The sequence below is a fragment of the Pseudophryne corroboree genome, chromosome 9 (assembly GCF_028390025.1).
Source record: "Pseudophryne corroboree isolate aPseCor3 chromosome 9, aPseCor3.hap2, whole genome shotgun sequence".
Taxonomy (NCBI): Eukaryota; Metazoa; Chordata; class Amphibia; order Anura; family Myobatrachidae; genus Pseudophryne; species Pseudophryne corroboree.
Genome location: NC_086452.1, coordinates 121,621,091 through 121,640,699, shown reverse-complemented (window position 1 = coordinate 121,640,699; position 19,609 = coordinate 121,621,091). Strand labels below are relative to the sequence as shown.

Genomic DNA, 19,609 nt, shown 5'->3' with positions numbered 1-19,609 from the left:
CTGCCCAGCATGCTGACTGCCGCCTCCCCTCTTCATCAAGCAGACATTGCGATCACATCGCAATTTTTGCTTGATAGTAGAAATTAAGGTTACCTCCTGCCGGCCACGAGACCTGCCGTTATCTTTCCGATCGCGGTGGCTGCGTGTGATGTTACGCAGCCGCCGCCATTACGCCCCCATCATGCCCCCGTTCGAACAGCACGCCACCCGTTTCCAAGCCATGCGCCTACAACACTCTGTCTCCGCCTAGGAAACGGAGCATTGCTCCCCCCCGCCCCAGCGAACGCCTCTGCCTGATTGACAAGGCAGAGACGTTCGCTATTTCTGTGGGACGCCCACAGAAAGTGCGGGCACATGCACAGGACAGGCGCTGCGCATGCGCCCGTTGGATAAATGCAATAATTCCGGTTGGATCACGATTTGCGATCCAACCTGAATTAGCCCCTATGGGACTTATTCGTGTTTGTTAGCAAACCAAAAAAGTTAGAAACTGGGCAAAACCATGTTGCACTGCAGGTGGGGCAGATGTAACTTGTGCAGAGAGAGTTAGATTTGTGTGGGGTGTGTTCAAACTGAAATCTAAATTGCGTGTACACATTAAATAGCCAGTATTTACCATGCAGAGAAACATTATAACCCACCCAAATATAAATCTCTCTGTACGTTACATCTGCCCCACCTGCAGTGCAACATGGTTTTGCCCAATTGCTAACTTTTTTACTTTGCTAACAAACCTGTGAGGCAGTATTGTTTACCAATACACTATCCGTGCTGCCCCACGTGATGAATGTGTATGCAGTTTGTCCAATTTAAAAAGGTTTAATTTGTATATACTGCTATATACATTTACTGAGATCGCTGCTGGATCGCTGCAGCAGCAGCGATCGCAGTCTGAATCCCTATGTGGAGTGAGATGCTAACATCTGCGATCGCCTCTGCCTGATTGTCAGGCAGAAGCGGTCGCGGGGTGGGAGGGGACGTTCCGATTGCATTAGAATGCTGTTGGCGGGGCGTGGTCCGGACAACGCAGGTGTGTCCGGACCGGTCGGGGGGGCTTTCCACAGCGGCTGCGTGACGTCACACGCAGCTGCTGTGACCTGGGATGCGGTCGGTAGCGGACTGCCAGCACGGAGGAGCTGCGCTGGCAGGGAGCTAAGTGCCAAGTGCAAAAGCATTGCCGCTGTACGATGCTTTTGCACCTGTGTGGGGGAGGCAGGGCCTGACATGCGGGGCGGACTAGCCCTGCGCTGGGCGTCCCCCCGCATGTTAGAGTAAATGATCGTAGATGTGCTAAATTTAGCACATCTACGATCGGATCTGAATTACCCCCATATTGCTCATCCTCACACACTGCTGGAATAAAAATAAAATACAATATGTGAATATCAGGACAATCTTGCACTCTTTACCTACCAGAACATACATAAGTCTGGCTTATCCAGGTTTGCAGCTCAAGTTTAAAATTACGTTTTCTGGGCACCCTGGGTGTAACTCCCAGAGGCAATGGAGACGCTTGCCTCCAGGCTCCAAGCTCTAAAGGGGCACTTGCACATACTGTACAGCAGAACCTGTGTGATTCTCAATGGGATTCAAGTGTGACCGCTACTCTTCCAAAGGAGCTCTGTGGCGCACCTGCTGTTGCTGCATTATCAATTGGCTTTATTGTAGGAGCCCTGCTAACACCTGCAATAAGGGACAGGATGGCTTCCGTGCAGGACCAGATTAAGCCTTGGGGGTGCCCGGGGCACTTATGACAAGGGGGCCCCGGTGAAAGGTGGGGGTGTATATTAGATTGTGCATACCTCCCAACATGTCCCATTCCAGGAGGGACAAAATGCTCTCTACCTGGACTTCCCACTTAATTAATGTGTGTGTATATATATATATATATATAGAGAGAGAGAGAGAGAGAGAGAGAGAGAGAGAGAGATAAAGTGCATTCGGAAAGTATTCACAGCACTTCACTTTTTCCACATTTTGTTATGTTACAGCCTTATTGCCTCAAAATTCTACACACATTGGGGGTCATTCCGAGTTGATCGTAGCTGTGCTAAATTTCGCACAGCTACAATCAGGCACTCAGACATGCGGTGGGACGCCCCGCATGTCAGTGAACCCCTTTGCTGCCCGGGTCGCAGCGGCTGCGTGTGACATCACGCAGCTGCCGCGGCCCGCCCCCCCCAATGGTCCGGCCATGCCTGCTTTGGCCATACCGTGTCCCCTAAACGGCGGCTTAACGCCGCCGTCCAGTCCCCTCCCGCCCAGCAACCGCTTCTGTCTGTCAATCAGGCAGAGACGATCGCTAGGGTACAATGGCCTTCGGCCATCCAGCATGCGCTGGCGCATTGCGGCGCCGGTGCATGTGCAGATTCGACCCGATCGCTGCGATAAACTACACCAAGCGATCGGGTCAGAATGACCCCCATTACCCCATAATGGCAACGTAAAAAAAAAATGTTTTTTTTAGATATTTGCAAATTTATTAAAAATAAAAAACTAAGAAATCACATATACATAAGTATTCACAGCCTTTGCCATGAAGCTCAAAATTGCGCTCAGGTGCATACTGTTTCCACTGATCATTCTTGAGATGTTCCTACAGCTTAATTGGAGTCCACCTGTGGTAAAATTCAGTTGATTGGACGTGATTTCGAAAGCCACACACCTGTATATATAAGGTCCCACACTTGACAGTGCATGTCTGATCACAAACCAAGCATGAAGTCAAAGGAATTGTCTATAGACCTCCTAGACAGGATTGTCTCGAGGCACAAATCTGGGCAAGGGTACAGAAAAATATCTGCTGCTTTTAAGGTCACAATGAGGACAGTGCCCTTCATCATCTGTAAATGGAAGAAGTTCGGAACCACCAAGACTCTTCCTAGAGCTGGCCTGCCGTCTAAACTGAGCGATCGGGGGAGAAGGGCCCTAGTTAGGCAGGTGACCAAGAACCCGATAGTCACTCTGTCAGAGCTACAGCATTCCTCTGTGGAGAGAGGAGAACCTTCCAGAAGGACAACCATCTCTGCAGCAATCCACCAATCAGGCCTGTATGGTAGAGTGGCCAGATAAAAGCCACTCCTTAGTAAAAAAGCACATGGAAGCACGCCTGGAGTTTGCCAAAATGCACCTGAAGGACTCTCAGACTATGAGAAACAAAATTCTCTGGTCTGATGAGACAAAGATTGAACTCTTGGCGTGAATGTCAGGCGTCATGTTTGGAGGAAACCAGGCACTGCTCATCACCAGGCCAATACCATCACCAGGCCAATACAATATGGTGGTGGCAGCATCATGCTGTGGGGATGTTTTTCAGCGACAGGAACTGGGAGACTAATCAGGATAGAGGGAAAGATGAATGCAGCAACGTACAGAGACATCCTGGATAAAAACCTGCTCCAGAGCGCTGTTGACCTCAGACTGGGGTGATAGTTCATCTTTCAGCAGGACAACGACCCTAAGCACACAGCCAAGATATCAAAGGAGTGGCTTCAGGGCAACTCTGTGAATGTCCTTGAGTGGCCCAGCCAGAGCCCAGGTTGAACATAGTTACATAGTTGTTGAGGTTGATAAAAGACAAATGTCCATCGAGTTCAACCTATTGTACATTACGTTATTTTATTAATATTTTTTTTTTCTTTAAATATTAATTAAATGCTGTATCCCTGGATATTTTTTTCAGCTAGGAATTTATCCAATCCATTTTTAAACTTATTGTGTCCACCATTACTACCTTCTCTGGAAGAGAATTCCAAATCCTTACTGCTCTTACTGTGAAGAATCCTTTTCTCCGTTGGGTATGGAATTTTTTCTCCTCTAACCTCAGTGGGTGTCCGCGTGTCCTATGTAGTGTTTTTTGGTAAACAAATCGTTTGATAGATCCTTGTATTGTCCCTTAATGTATTTATAAATATTAATGATGTCCCCTCTCAGTCGCCTCTTTTCCAGTGTGAACATATCAAGCCTTTTAAGTCTTTCCTCATAGTCCATTGCCTCTAACCCCTTAACCAGTTTGGTGGCTCGCCTCTGAACCCTTTCGAGTTCCAAGATATCTTTTTTATAGTATGGTGCCCAAAACTGTACACAATATTCCAGGTGTGGTCGCACCAATGATTTATACAGTGGCAGGATTACACTCTTATTCCTTGTCTCCATACCCCGTTTTATGCATGATAACACCTTATTAGCCTTTGCTGCTGCATTTTGACATTGCAAACTGCTACCAAGTTTATTATCGATGAGCACACCCAGATCCTTTTCAACTACCGTTATCCCTACATTTTCCCCATTTAATTTATAGGCTGCCTGATTGTTCTTAGTCCCAAGGTGCTTAACTTTACATTTGCCTATATTGAACCTCATTCCCCATTTGTTTGCCCAGGCCTTCAGTCCAGTTAAGTAATTCTGTAGAGACTCAACATCCTTGTCTGAATTAATTATTCTACATAATTTAGTGTCATCTGCGAAAATTGACACTGCGCTTTCCAGTCCCTCACCTAGGTCATTAATGAATATATTAAACAGCAATGGCCCGAGTACTGAGCCCTGCGGTATTCCACTGAGTACTGAAGCCCATTCAGAGTACATCCCATTAACCCCCACTCGCTGTTCCCTATTAAACAACCAGTTACTCACCCAAGTACAGATAGTATTTCCCACCCCAAGCTTTCTTAGTTTGAGGATTAGTCTCCTGTGTGGAACTTTGTAAAAAGCCTTAGAGAAGTCTAAAAAAATCACATCCACTGCTTGACCCTTATCAATACTATCGCTCACTTTCTCGTAGAAGCTTATTAAGTTAGTTTGACATGACCTGTCCTTCACAAATCCATGTTGATTCCTAGTAATAACCTTGGAGGTATCCAAGTACTCCAGAATGCTATCCCTTAATATACCTTCTAGTATTTTCCCCACTATAGATGTCAAGCTAACCGGTCTATAGTTCCCGGGGAGCGTTTTAATACCCTTTTTAAATATTGGGACTACCTCTGCTATACGCCAGTCCTTTGGTATCATTCCTGATCTAATTGACTCAATGAAGATCAAATATAGAGGTTTGGCTATCTCGACGTTGAGTTCCATAAGAACCCTGGGGTGGAGTCCATCCGGCCCAGGAGATTTATTTGTCTTAATTTTACTCAGTCTCTCCCTGATTACTCCCTCGTTTAAGCAATTACCAAGCAGAGGGTCATTATTATTATTTATGTTATGCTCTATTCTTGTCAACTTGTCCTCTTTCGTGAATACTGATGAAAATAATTTATTAAATAAATCTGCTTTTTCCCTATCATCATTAATCAAGACATCCCGCTTACCCTTTAAGGGCCCAATATTCTCCCTTTTCAACCTTTTACCATTTATATACTTAAAAAACTTTTTCGGATTTGTTTTACTCTCCTTTGCGATTTGTTTTTCGTTTTCTATTTTAGCTGCTCTAATCGCCTTTTTGCATTTATTGTTACATTCCTTGTAGAACTGGAATGATTCTACCTTTCCGTCAGACTTAAATGCTTTGAAAGCACGCTTCTTTTTATCCATTTGTTCCTTGACCTTTTTATTAAGCCACATTGGTTTGGATTTCCTACTACTGTTTTTGTTGACTTTGGTAATAAATAAATTAGTGTACTTATTGAGCGCAGTTGTAAAAATGTCCCACATCTCAGCAGTATTCTTACCATGAAATACAATTTCCCAATTAATCTCCTTCATTGCTTGCTTCAGCAATGTGAAATTTGCTTTCCTAAAGTTAAAAATCTTGGTTAAACCCTTATATTGCTGTTTTTGAAAGCCGATATCGAATGTGATCATATTGTAATCGCTATTTCCTAGGGTCTCCCCTACTCTAGTATTTGTTATAATTTCCTCATTATTTGTTAGTACTAGGTCCAGTATAGCCCCTTGCCTAGTTGGCTCCTCAATTACCTGAGACAAGTAATGATCTTTTAGCATGTTTAAGAACCTGTTACCCCTAGATGTATTTACTGTTTCGGTGTTCCAGTTTATGTCTGGGTAATTGAAGTCCCCAACAATAACGACGTCCCCCCATACCTGCAGCTTTTTCGATTTGCTGCAAGAGTAGCAATTCGTCAGCCACACTAATATCTGGCGGTTTATAGCATGTCCCTATTAAAAGTTTTTTTGTATCTTTACCCCCACTCAAAATCTCACCCCATAATAATAATAATAATAATAATAATCTCACCCCATCACATTATCTCCAGTCCCCTCGTAACTGACCTCCTTTAAATATGGTTTTAAAAATGGTTTAACATAGAGACAAACACCCCCTCCCTTTTTATTAATCCTATCTCTCCTGAAGAGAGTGTATCCCTCGATGTTTGCCGTCCAGTCGTGAGAATCGTCCCACCATGTCTCAGTAATACCTATTATGTCATAATGGTCATTATGTGCAATTGCCTCTAATTCCCCCATTTTATTTGTTAGGCTTCTTCCATTTGCAATCATACACTTAAGTTTATTAATTCCCTGATCCGCAAGTTCTGGTGTACATGACATTTCCTTAGGAACCATGGTATCCCTTAAATTACCATTGCTGACTCCTTCACTCCTTCCCCCCTCTCCACCCCCATTATACTTTATACATCCCACTATTCTTTGCTCTCTAGTAGTCCCACTAATTCTTTCTAATCCCTCCCCCCAGGCACCTAGTTTAAAATCTTCTCCAACATCTCTGAAGAGATCTGAAAATAGCTGTGCACCGACGCTTCGCATCCAACCAGATGGAGCTTGTAAGGTGCTGCAAAGAGGAATGGGCGAAACTGCCCAAAGATAGGTGTGCCAAGCTTGTAGCATTATATTCAAAAAGACTTGAGGCTGTTATTGCTGCCAAAGATGCATCAACAAAGTATTGAGCAAAGGTTGTGAATACTTATGTACATGTGATTTTTTAGCTTTTTATTTGTAATAAATTAGCAAAAATCTAAAAAAAACTTTTTTCACGTTGTCATTATGGGGTAGTGTGTGTAGAATTTTCAGGGAAAAAATGAATTTATTCCATTTTGGAATAAAGCTGTAACATAACAAAATGTGGAAAAAGTGAAGCGCTGTAAATACTTTCCAGATGCACTGTATGTATATATGTATATATATATATATATATATATATATATGGGTGGTCTTCTGTATACCGGCGGTCGGGCTCCCGGCGCTCAGTATACCGGCGCCGGGAGCCCGACAGCCGGCATATCGACACTTATTTTCCCTCGTGGGGGTTCACGACCCCCATAGAGGGAGAATAAAATAGTGTGGCGCGTGTAGCGCGCCACCGTGCCCATAGCGTGGCGAGCACAGCGAGCCCGCAAGGGGCTCATTTGCCCTCGCCACACTGTCGGTAAGCCGGCGGTCGGGCTCCCGGCGCCGGTATGCTGGTCGCCGGGAGCCCGACCGCCGGCCAGCCGTAGTGAACCCATATATATATATATATATATATATACATTCACTCTCACCATGTTTGTTAACCCTTTTCTTATAAGGGGAGGGGGTACCAAACTCCAACTTGCCTCTGGGCGACTGGGATAAACTTACGCCCCTGGTTGGAGAGCGTACATTTAGCTACAGTGTAGGAGGGGACACAGCCTTCTTTGTCTTGTTGAAGGACATGAATGGTTCGAGATCGCAGAATGCACTGAGACTGGAGGGAGGTAGGTTCAGGGGAAAGTTGAGGAAAAATTACTTCACAGAAAGGGTAGTGGACAAATGGAATAGCCTCCCGTCAGAGGTGGTAGAGGTTAAGACAGTAGAGCAATTTAAACATGCATGGGATAGACATAAGGATATCCTTAAAAAAGAAATAAGGATCAAATAAGGTTTGAGATAAAAATATGGTAAAAAAAAAAGGGGCAGACTAGATGGACCAAGTGGTTCTTATATGCCGTCAAATTCTGTGTTTCTACGAGTCTAAAGGCTTTATTTTGTATCTTCCAGTTGCATTTCCTAGGAGCAATTTAATAAAAATCTTCAAACGTACAAAGAGTTACACATAGTAAGTATAGGCTCTCATTCAGCATGGATCGCTTGTGTGATCCCCTGCGCAGTTTCACGATTACCAGGTAACTGCGCAGGTGCAGGACTCATTCTGTACATGTGCAGTACGGGTCCATTGTGTGGCTCGCATATTTACAACAACCTCTGCCTGATTGACAGGCAATGGCATTCGGGGGGGATTGGGGTGGAGACGGACGGCGTTTTCGGAAACGGGGGCATCATCATGTCACCACCATTTTCTGAGAGTGGTGAGGCCAAGAAATCTGCATCTGAGTCCTGACATTTTTCTCTGCACAGACATTCAGAGATGAGAGCTCAAAAAGCTGAAGAAAGAGCAGAGGATCTAGATGAGCAACTGAAAGCAGCATTGCAGCGGGTACACGAACTGGAACTAGAGTCACAGTCAGAGGAAAGCAAAATGAAAGAGGAGGGTAAGGTGACAAATAAACTCTCTTCTCACACATGTTGAATGTAATGACTACCCAGGATGAATGGCCTGCAGACCCCGCCCCAGCCTACTGCAGAATCACAGTACTCCCATGTCCTCATAAAATACAAAGCAACCCTAAAGGCCATTTCTGCTGCTATCAATATTATGCCTTCAGGCTTGACCATATTTAAAACGTTTGCATATAAGTGGCTGTTACACCAGAGCTGTGAGGAGCAGTAGTTTTAAGTTAGAGCCCCTAGTGGTCGAATTCAGTCGGGGGGTGGGGAAGGGGGAGGGGGGGCTGGGGCACTTTAGACATGGGGAAGGGGGGTGCCCGTCCCCACTCCTGTGGCCCTCCCCTTCTTGTCAGCACCTCCCCATCTCATCATCTGGCTTGATCCGCATGTCATCTGGCCCACCTCAGTCATCATCCAGGTCACCCCCACTACAAGATTGCACAGTGCAGCAGTGTTCTCTGGCTGGGAGGTTCCTTGTACTCCTCCTCCTTAATCCGGCTCTGCCTAGTTGAATGGGAATATAGTGGTTTGGCAATGTAAGGAGGTGTTACCTGTGGTATCTGATCAATGGTGTATTGGTCAACAGTCAATAGGTCAACAACATATTGTCGATATGTACTAGGTTGACAGTCTGAAGGTCGATAGGTGCAAAAGGTCAACAGGTTCAAAAGGTTAATTTGCTAATGGTCAACACACAAATGGTCGATGCATGCTTTTTGGGGGTTTTCACGTGTATTACCAATACTTACTTGATTTACTACCCACGTGGACATCTAAATGGAATAGTAACCTGTTGCGAGCGCAGCGGTAACAGAGCGAGCCACCTTGCCCGAAGCATAGCGAGCAAAGCGAGTCGGCCAGGGTACACATTTATACTGATGGTGGTCACATAACATGGAATATACAAGATTTGGGATAAAAACAAAACAAAAACTTGCGTTCATCATTTTTGTGTTGACCATTGCCATGTCGACTTATTCACCCTGTCAACCTTTTGTACCTGTTAACCTAATGCATGTCTATCTATTGATTGTCTATCTAGACACTGTAGAGCTTTTAAACTCCCCCCCCCCACACACACGCACACAGCATAACCCTAACCCTCCCCTTATTGGCAAACCATAACCTTAACCCCTATACTTTACGCTGGGATGTATCAGGATTCTGGCCATCAGAATCCCGCTGACGGTACTTTGACCACATCCAACTATGAATAAGGAGCTTCTTTTATTTTTATTTTTTAACCATTATTTAATCTCTTTCCTTAATGTGATGTATTTATTTAAAGAAACTGCACATACAGTTCTGTAGGCTTTAACAATAGGTTGTGTGGCCTTGGCTTCCTGTATTATTACAGGTTGAGTATCTCATATCCAAATATTCCGAAATACGGAATATTCCGAAATACGGAATTTTTTGAGTGAGAGTGAAATAGTAAAGCCTTTTTTTTCTGATGGATCAATGTACACAAACTTTGTTTAATACACAAAGTTATTAAAAATATTGCATTAAATGACCTTCAGGCTGTGTGTATAAGGTGTATATGAAACATAAATGAATTGTGTGAATGTAGACACACTTTGTTTAATGCACAAAGTTATTAAAAATATTGCCTAAAATTACCTTCAGGCTGTGTGTATAAGGTGTATATGAAACATAAATGCATTCTGTGCTTAGACTTAGGTCCCATCACCATGATATCTCATTATGGCAGGGGTGGGGAACCTTTTTTCTACCAAGGGCCATTTGGATATTTATAAAATCCTTCGGGGGCCATACAAAAATTATCAACTTAAAAATTAGCCTGCCCCCAGTCATTTGCTATGCCCCTGAAGATATACCCCCAGTCACTTGTTATGCCCCAGTAGATATACCCCCAGTCAGTTGTAATGCCTCATTAGATATGCCCCCAGTCAGTTGTTATGCCCCATTAGATATGCCCTCCTGTAGTTATGCCCCATTAGATATGCCCCCTGGTAGTGCCGCTTACACATACACACACACACACACACACACACACACACACACACACACACACACATTAAAAGAAAACCCCCCCGCAATACTCACCAGCCTTGCTCCTGTTTCCATACCGCTGCCCTCCGCCTGGCAGCCTGCTCCTCGGAACTATGGGAGCGCTGCACATGTACACTGCCTGAGCAAGAAGCCGGCGCTCAGGAGTGAGCTCCTGCCTCTGACTGCTGCTGAGGAGAAGGAGCCGGGTCGCCCGCCGGTAACAAAATCTCAGCGGGCACCCAACTTCTCTCTGGGTTAGGTGAGCCTGGCCGAGCCGGATCAAGTGGCTTTGCGGGCCTTATACGGCCCGCGGGCCTGAGGTTCCCCACCCCTGCATTATGGTATGCAATTATTCCAAAATACGGAAAAATCCGATATCCAAAAAGCATTTTGGATAAGGGATACTCAACCTGTATATCATAAGACCTGTGTTTAGGCTCAGATATGATGTAAACCTACTGTATGTCTATTTCTCCCTAGAAACTCCAATTCACATAGAAGCTACAAGTGAAAAGATCAGCCTGCCAGTCCCAGCCAAAAAGAGACCTAAATCGAGCAAAACCAAACAGCACAAATAACTCATCTCATACGTGCCGTGGGTGTAATAAATGATTTCTATAATGGTATTCTACACATGTAGCTTGTGCAGGTATTCTGGAAGAGCAGCCGTTTAATGTCATTTGTATTGGATAGCTGTAATGCAGTGTGAATATTATAATAATTATTATTTATCATCATCATCATCATCATCATCATCATCAGTACAGTTCTTTTTGTATAATGATAATAATGAGAGATCATGTTTTTAAGTATTTAGCTTGTTTCTTTTAATTTAAATCCAACTAAAAATGCTGTAATTTTTTTCGTTCTGGCTGCCAATTTTCTTTATTTTTCTTTTTTTTTCTTTATGTTATTTATAAAGTTTTCAGGTAAACTTAGAAATATAGAAACAAAGGAACATTAACAATCCCAAACTTCAAACCTACTCTCCAGATAATAAGATTAAGTAAACAATGACATTACAGAAAATAAATATAATGCTGCCGTCACTATTTAAGCACAGGTGAAAGAGCAATGAAGTTATCAGACATTCATCACAGTCTTCAGAGAGTACAGCAAGTGGTGCATTGCAATGCTTAGACCTGCTGCCAGTTTTCTTAGTATACAGTGTGACCCCGTTATAAGAAGACTCTCCATGACCATCGGCTATACTCTCTAAGGGGCAGGGACGTGCGGTGAGCTAAATGGCTCAGGAGGCACTGCCTAACCCCAGAGCCAGATTTACATGCAATATATGAGCCAAAAGGTACATCTGGGCATTATACACAGGTGCAGCAGTATAAACTCCTGGAAATTTGGTGAGTTTTAATCAGAGATGTGCGGAAAGACTTTTTACTCCAGAGTTTGGGTTATAAAAATTATTAGAATAATGCAAAGAAGATATTTCAAACAAATTATTAGTATTTTTCATATACTTTATTCAGTCAAAACTCTGGTTTAAACGTAAGTATAACAGGAAAGGCTCTGCCTCACCTGCCTCACCCCACTGCACGTCACTGCTAAGGGGGTAATTCCAAGTTGATCGCAGCAGGATTTTTGTTAGCAGTTGGGCAAAACCATGTGCACTGCAGATATAACATGTGCAGAGAGTTAGATTTGGGTGGGTTATTTTGTTTCTGTGCAGGGTAAATACTGGCTGCTTTATTTTTACACTGCAAATTAGATTGCAGATTGAACACACCCCACCCAAATCTAACTCTCTCTGCACATGTTAAATCTGCCTCCCCTGCAGTGCACATGGTTTAGCCCAACTGCTAACAAAATTCCTGCTGCGATCAACTTGGAATTACCCCCTAAATCAGGCATGTCAAAGAAACTACAATTCCCAGCATGCTTTACCAACAGATCAGTGGAAGGTTTCTTACAAAGCATGCTGGGACTTGTAGTTTTACAACAGCTGCCATGCTGGAGTTTGACATGCCTGCTTTAAATAAAAGCACTCATTCCATTATGTATCACACTCTTTTTAACAACACAAGTGACACAGGGGCAGATTTATTAAGCTCGGTGAAGTGATAAAGTGAAAGGTGATATAGGACCAGCCAATCAGCTCCTAACTGCCATGTCACAGGATGGGCTTGAAAAATGTCAGTTAGGAGCTGACTGGCTGGTGCATTATCACCTTCCACTTTATCACTTCACCAAGCTTAATAAATCTGCCCCACAGTGACACCTTTTGTTTAAAAATGGTCCTGTAATGTGGCAGTACAGTATTCTGCACCTGTTTGCTGTGCCTTGTTTACTTTGTCCTGATTGCTACAGTATATGTGAGAATTACTGTACATGCACCGCTGACAATAATGGGCCCTACACATTGGCCGATCCGCCGCCGAGCTGCCCGACGGCGGATACGGCCGACGGGCGACCCGGCGGCAGGGGGGCAGTGACGGGGGGAGTGAAGTTACTTCACTCCCCCCCATCACACGGCTCCATAGACCTGCAGGCAAATATGGACGAGATCGTCCATATTGGCCTGCATACACAGCCGACGGGGCACCAGCGATGAACGAGCGCGGGGCCGCGCATCGTTCATCGCTGGTGCCTCCACACTACACGATATGAACGTGATCTCGTTCATTAATGAACAAGATCGTTCATATCGTGCTGTAATGTCGGCCAGGGTATAGGGCCTATAACAGGCACCAGATTGGAAGTTGCCTGAGTCTATTCTTATCTCTAACTCGACAGTGCCCACTGCCCCAGCAAGTTCAATATTCAACCACCATAAAGAGGTGTGACTGTGTCACAGCCAGACCAATGAGAAGGCTAGCGACTGGTGCGGAGGATGAGAAAGACAGACAGTCTTGATGTTGGTGCACGTCTACAGATCTCCGTGTCACTAATTGTTTACTGGCATTTATCACTGTGCTCAAGCTTACAATTTAGGCTCAGAAAAGCTTTTCCTTTCAAATAAAGTTGCTGGTAACAATTAACAAGTTAATGAGTACAAAGTAAATATTGCTTATACACATTGTATTGCGCAATAACTATTTAACAGTTTAAGTTTTATTTTTCAATTTGGTAAATTTGTGCAACAGTTAGTTATCGTGCATTACATGTACAGATGCAAGGCCTAATTCTTAGCCACATGCAAATCAGGTGTAGTCAAAGATGGCCGGCAGTAGCCAAGTGTACTATAGTATGCTAATGCGCATATTTGTACAGCTTCATGCATATAGTTACACCGCCCACTATCATTAGAACTTATACCTACCCCATGGTGGGTGCAGGGACCACTTATACCTATCCCATACTTGGGCCAGGGTTACTTATACCTACCCAGTGCTGGGTGCAAGGGCCACTTATACCTACCCCATGGTGGGTGCAGGAGCCACTTATATCTACTGTATGGTGGGTACAGGAGCTACTTATACACACCCCATGCTGGAAAAAGGGGCCATAAGAGCATAAACCTCTGGCTACATGCCCACATCACTCCCACAAAACTCTCTTGCATGCGTTCGCAAGACAGCCACCCAGTTGATACCTAGAAACTGCTACTTCACGTATAGAAGGAACCGGCTGCGCAAGGAGCCTGGGTCAAGGTGCATATGCATGCATAGTACATACCTCCCAACTTTTGAAAACTGGGCATTGGGACATTGCACACACTCAAAAGGGGGTGTGACCTCAGGTTACTGGGGCCACATCTCCTGGTGCGTGGTATTTTGGGAGCATGACTGCATGTTACGTTTCTTGTTTTTCATGCAGGGGGCTTGTTCAGTGCTCCAGGAGATGCTGGGCAGCCCCCAGTCTCTTCGTGCACTGTGCGGATGAACAACACTAACAGGGTGGTCCTCCAAACTTTATCCCACCAGCATGGCACTGGGCCCACAAGAGGGACAGTGGCCAAAAACTAGGACTGTCCCAATGAATTTGGGTTGGTTGGGAGGTATGGATGTATGTTGGTGCACATTTGCAATCTTATATAATAAAAGGCTAACCCTGCTCTCCACCTCTATGGGGGATTTAAAGTGTTGTCACTGACATCACTATTATGTTGTTCCATCAGTTGGACGGGTTGGTAACTAGTTTGTTAATAAATGTTAGTTGTGTCTGCTTTCGGACTTGCGGTTGAATCAGGCCTGTATTGTTGGCTTTGTACCCAGCTCTGTTTGTGTTAATTTCTTTTCACATGGAAGTCACTGAAACACAAAAGGGGATGTCCAGACTGCTTTATACAACTATACCGTATATTAACTTCCTGTAATTTTCATAACAGTCGATACTCCTGGAATACTTTGTGCTGTTGTGAGTATTTAAGTCATTGGATAGGGTGTTGCGCTATCCATTACAACTTTTACAAACTCTTAGGTGTACAGGAAAGAAGGATTGCTAACAATTGCACAGACTCAAGTCCAACATACTGTAAAAGTGACATTAAACAAACAACACACTGTAGGCTCAAAATATGTTTTTGGAACAAATAAAAAGTCAAAACAGAATTGAGTTTATTTAATTTCTCACATAGACCTACTGTATGTACAAAAAGAAGAGAGACTGGTTTATAGTTGTTAGTCCTAGTGTACAGAGGGGATGTAGTTAACATTCTGGCAGTTTAGTTGACGGCAGTCATGTGACACCACTAGGAATCCCGGCGCCGGAACACCAACCTATTGGCATCCCAAAGGTAAGTATCGGGGTCACTGTGGGAGTTATGGCCGGATGGGGGGCTTAGGATTAGGCACCTGGGGGGGTTAGCCGTAGCCGTTGCCCCCGACTCTTAAGGCCCATACACACTTGACGATGCACACATCGTCAACGACTTTCCTTGAACTTTTGAATTTCCCTTGAACAGCTGAGCAAACGACATGAGCATACACTACACAAACGACCAACGACCATTCAGCTTCCAAGCTGGACAGTGGATTTAAATAATAGCCTGGCAACAAAATCGTTGGTCGTTGGTCCCATACACATTCAACGACGTCTATGGTCGGTAACGACCATAGTGCAAATTGAGCATACATGCTCCACAGATGAACGATGGACGTTAACGTCCCGCGGGGCCGCGCATCGTTGGTCGTTGGATGCATACACACTTGACGATATAATGAACGACGTCGTTGATGAGGGCTGAAATGAACGACGTCGTTCATTTTATCGTCAAGTGTGTATGGGCCTTTAGCCTTAGCCAACACCCTATGTGTCTTAGTCCTAGTCACTACCCCTGGCAGGTTAGGGTAGGGGAGAGGGGAGGGGTAAAATAAGTACCCCGTCCCCTGTCGGGGTTCTCATGGTCAGGATGCCGGTGTTGTTCATGTGACCGCTGGCATCCCAACCACCGGGATCCTGTATCACACCCGTACAGAGGCATAAGCATCACTCCCAATACATTGTATAATGGTTACCTGTTAGCCTTTAATAAGTGAACGTTTTAGCACTCTCTTCCCCACATACTGTACATTGCATCTATACACTACAAACACAGCTTTGAAAAACATAGCACCTGCGCCTACAATATTTGCATGACTTAAGTTTTGCATAAGGCAGCCAAAAAATATTTTAATGAAATAAATAAGGTTGAATGGATCAGGACCACATAGTTTTATAACTGGGGATGTCATGTCATGGATTTTATTCAAAATCTTGGAACCAGGGTGACATTGTGTGATGTTGACCACATATATTACAAGTTTGATGACATTGGTATTGTCAGCACAATTAGTATTTTGATTTACAACATTGGGGAATCCTTCTTAGTGTCTTGATCTGCTCCAGGTCCAGATTTAGCTGGGTTTGGATTAGGCACCTGCACTTTTGGCAAAGCATTAAGGTTCATAAGGTCAAAGGGTAAAGGCAGTAGGAAAGTGGCTGGTTTTTCAGAAGTCATACATTGCAATGTTTGAAGATAACGGAGTTGCACTGCGGTGGGCGATCCGGATAATGTTTCTGCTGCCAGTTTCAGTGATTCTGACACAGTTTTCTCACATTCAGCTGCAAGTATCTGCCCCAATAAACAGAGAGATATTAGATTATAAAGGAACAGTCCGTAATGGCCTTAATTACCTTTCAGTGCCCTTACCTTAACTTTGCAAAGTCTTTGTGCTTCTGCCTCTACAGCCATTGACTGCGTAACCTCCTCTGGAAGTTTCACATCCTTACTGCAGGGGCAGCAAAGACACTTTGTTATATTAGTATTCAAGTCATTAGTAGTGAGTGAAAATAATGACTACTGTACATAAAGCAAAGCATTCAGTTTCATTTTTATATTTGAAAACAGGGCTGATTCTGAGAGACACCCTCTATCAGCATCCATAGGTGGTGAAATAATGCTTGGCATGTCTAAGCACACCATTAAAACTTGTAGCAACCCTGTGGCAGGTGTAGTTTCTCCATGGCCTCCTTTGTGAGCGTTTCAGCAAATTATTACGCAAACTGCTTTCGGAGATACCTGACACACCTGAGACACTCCCATAAGATGCAACACCTCTGTGCGTCTTTTTAGCCATCCCGTTACCTCACAGTCACCGTGCAGGAAGAACACCCTTCACATTTCTGCTACTGTGGGTCTAAGGACCGGATCGTTGCTGTGCATTTTCGCACAGCTGGCGATTAGTTATTAACTGCGCATGCACATGCACCACAATGTGCACACGCGACGGAGAGCAGCAAAGGGCATCGCCTGTCAGCAACGGGATGCTGCGAAAAATCCGATTGCACGGGCGTTCACAGGGTGAATGACAGGAGGAAGCCGTTTGTGGGTGGTAACTGACCGTTTATTGGGAGTGTCCGGAATAAACGCAGGTGTGCCCAAGTGTTTTCAGGGAAGGTGTCTGGCATCAGCTCCGGCCCCGATCAGCCTGTTATGATCACACTGTAGGAGTAAGTCCTGGGCTGCGCAGAGACTGCACAAAGTGGATTTTTGCAGCTCAGCGTACACATGGGATCGCACTCTTGCACGGTGAATTTCTATTCCCCCTGGATACGGCGACTATCTAAACGCAGGACAGCAAAGTTAGCAGACCAGCTATCAGGTCTGAATCACCCACTAAATCTGTAACTCTGTACAAACAATGGGGGTCATTACGAGTTGTTCGCTCGTTATTTTTTTTTGCTACGGAGCGATTAGTCGCAAACTGCGTATGCGCTATGTACGCAGTGCGCCTGCGCCAAGTAAATTAGCAGAAAAGTTTGTTATTTTACTCACGGCCTAACAAAGTTTCTCTGACGTCCTAGTGGATGCTGGGAACTCCGTAAGGACCATGGGGAATAGCGGGCTCCGAAGGAGGCTGGGCACTCTAGAAAGATTTATGACTACCTGGTGTGCACTGGCTCCTCCCACTATGACCCTCCTCCAAGCCTCAGTTAGATTTTGTGCCCGGCCGAGGTTGGATGCACACTAGGGGCTCTCCTGAGCCTTTAGAAAGAAAGTATAGATTTAGGTTTTTTATTTTCAGTGAGACCTGCTGGCAACAGGCTCACTGCAGCGAGGGACTAAGGGGAGAAGAAGCGAACCTGCCTGCTTGCAGCCAGCTTGGGCTTCTTAGGCTACTGGACACCATTAGCTCCAGAGGGATCGACCGCAGGCCCAGCCTTGGTGTTCGGTCCCGGAGCCGCGCCGCCGTCCCCCTTACAGAGCCAGAAGCAAGAAGAGGTCCGGAAAATCGGCGGCAGAAGACATCAGTCTTCACCAAGGTAGCGCACAGCACTGCAGCTGTGCGCCATTGCTCCTCACACACACTTCACACTCCGGTCACTGAGGGTGCAGGGCGCTGGGGGGGGGGGCGCCCTGAGAAGCAATAATAACACCTTGGCTGGCAAAAATACCACAATATATAGCCCCAGAGGCTATATATGTGGAAAATACCCCTGCCAGAATATAGGAAAAAGCGGGAGAATAGTCAGCGGAAAAGGGGCGGAGCTATCTCCTTCAGCACACTGGCGCCATTTTTCCCTCACAGCTCCGCTGGAAGGTAGCTCCCTGGCTCTCCCCTGCAGTCTACACTACAGAAAAGGGTAAAAAAGAGAGGGGGGGCACTAAATTTAGGCGCAGTATACATTTATATAGAAAAAGCAGCTATAGGGGACATAACTCAGTTAGTCCCTGCATTATATAGCGCTCTGGTGTGTGCTGGCATACTCTCACTCTGTCCCCCCAAAGGGCTTTTGTGGGTCCTGTCCTCTGTTGGAGCATTCCCTGTGTGTGTGCGGTGTGTCGATACGGCTGTGTCGACATGTTTGATGAGGATAATGATGTGGAGACGGAGCAGATGCCTTTAGAAGGGATGTCACCCCCTGCGGGGCAGACACCTGAGTGGATGAGCTTATGGAAAGAAATGAGTGCACGTATAGACTCCTTACATAAGAAATTTGACGACATGCCAAATGTGGGACAGCCGACTTCTCAGCTCGTGCCTGTCCAGGCGTCTCAAAGGTCATCAGGGGCTCTGAAACGCCCGCTACCTCAGACCGCAGACCCAGATGTCGACACTGATACTGACACCAGTGTCGACGACGATGAGTCTAACCTGATGCCCACTAAGGCCATTCACTGCATGATTGAGGCAATGAAAGAGGTGTTACACATTTCTGATATAACTACAGGTACCACTAAAAAGGGTATTATGTTTGGGGAGAAAAAACTACCCGTAGTTTTTCCCCCATCAGATGAATTAAATGAAGTGTGTGAAGAAGCGTGGGCTTTCCCTGATAAAAAATTGGTAATTCCTAAGAAGGTACTAATGGCGTTCCCTTTCCCGCCAGAGGATAGGTCACGTTGGGAAATACCTCCTAGGGTGGATAAAGCGCTCACACGTTTGTCTAAAAAGGTGGCACTACCGTCTCCGGATACGGCCGCCCTCAAGGAACCTGCTGATAGAAAGCAGGAGGCGATCCTGAAGTCTGTATATACACACTCAGGCATTATACTTAGACCAGCTATTGCGTCAGCATGGATGTGCAGTGCTGCCGCCGCGTGGTCAGATAAACTGTCAGAAAATATTGACACACTAGACAGAGACACGATCCTGCTAACCATAGACCATATCAAAGACTCAGTCTTATATATGAGAGATGCACAGAGGGAAATCTGCCGGCTGGCATCTAAAGTAAGTGCATTGTCCATTTCTGCTAGGAGAGGCTT

At 45.1% G+C, this 19,609-nt stretch overlaps 2 protein-coding genes across 6 annotated transcripts in view; one reads left to right on the top strand and one right to left on the bottom strand.

Moving 5' to 3' along the window:
* AXDND1 (axonemal dynein light chain domain containing 1) overlaps positions 1-11,354 on the top strand; it is a 254,349-nt gene extending 242,995 nt beyond the window's left edge. The window contains exons 23-24 of one of the 5 annotated variants that reach the window (XM_063939813.1): positions 8,299-8,432; positions 10,945-11,354. In XM_063939813.1, the coding sequence (XP_063795883.1) occupies positions 8,299-8,432; positions 10,945-11,042 (232 nt within the window). In that variant the 3' untranslated portion in view covers positions 11,043-11,354. The remainder of the gene's footprint in view (positions 1-8,298; positions 8,433-10,944) is intronic. The other 4 variants (XM_063939816.1, XM_063939814.1, XM_063939815.1 and 1 more) reach the window with 4 other exon arrangements.
* A 4,702-nt stretch (positions 11,355-16,056) lies between these two features.
* NPHS2 (NPHS2 stomatin family member, podocin) overlaps positions 16,057-19,609 on the bottom strand; it is a 54,057-nt gene continuing 50,504 nt past the window's right edge. Inside the window, exons 7-8 of the mRNA XM_063941493.1 lie at positions 16,550-16,628; positions 16,057-16,471 (exon numbers count right to left, since the gene is read on the bottom strand). Of these exons, the coding sequence (XP_063797563.1) occupies positions 16,202-16,471; positions 16,550-16,628 (349 nt within the window). The 3' untranslated portion in view covers positions 16,057-16,201. The remainder of the gene's footprint in view (positions 16,472-16,549; positions 16,629-19,609) is intronic.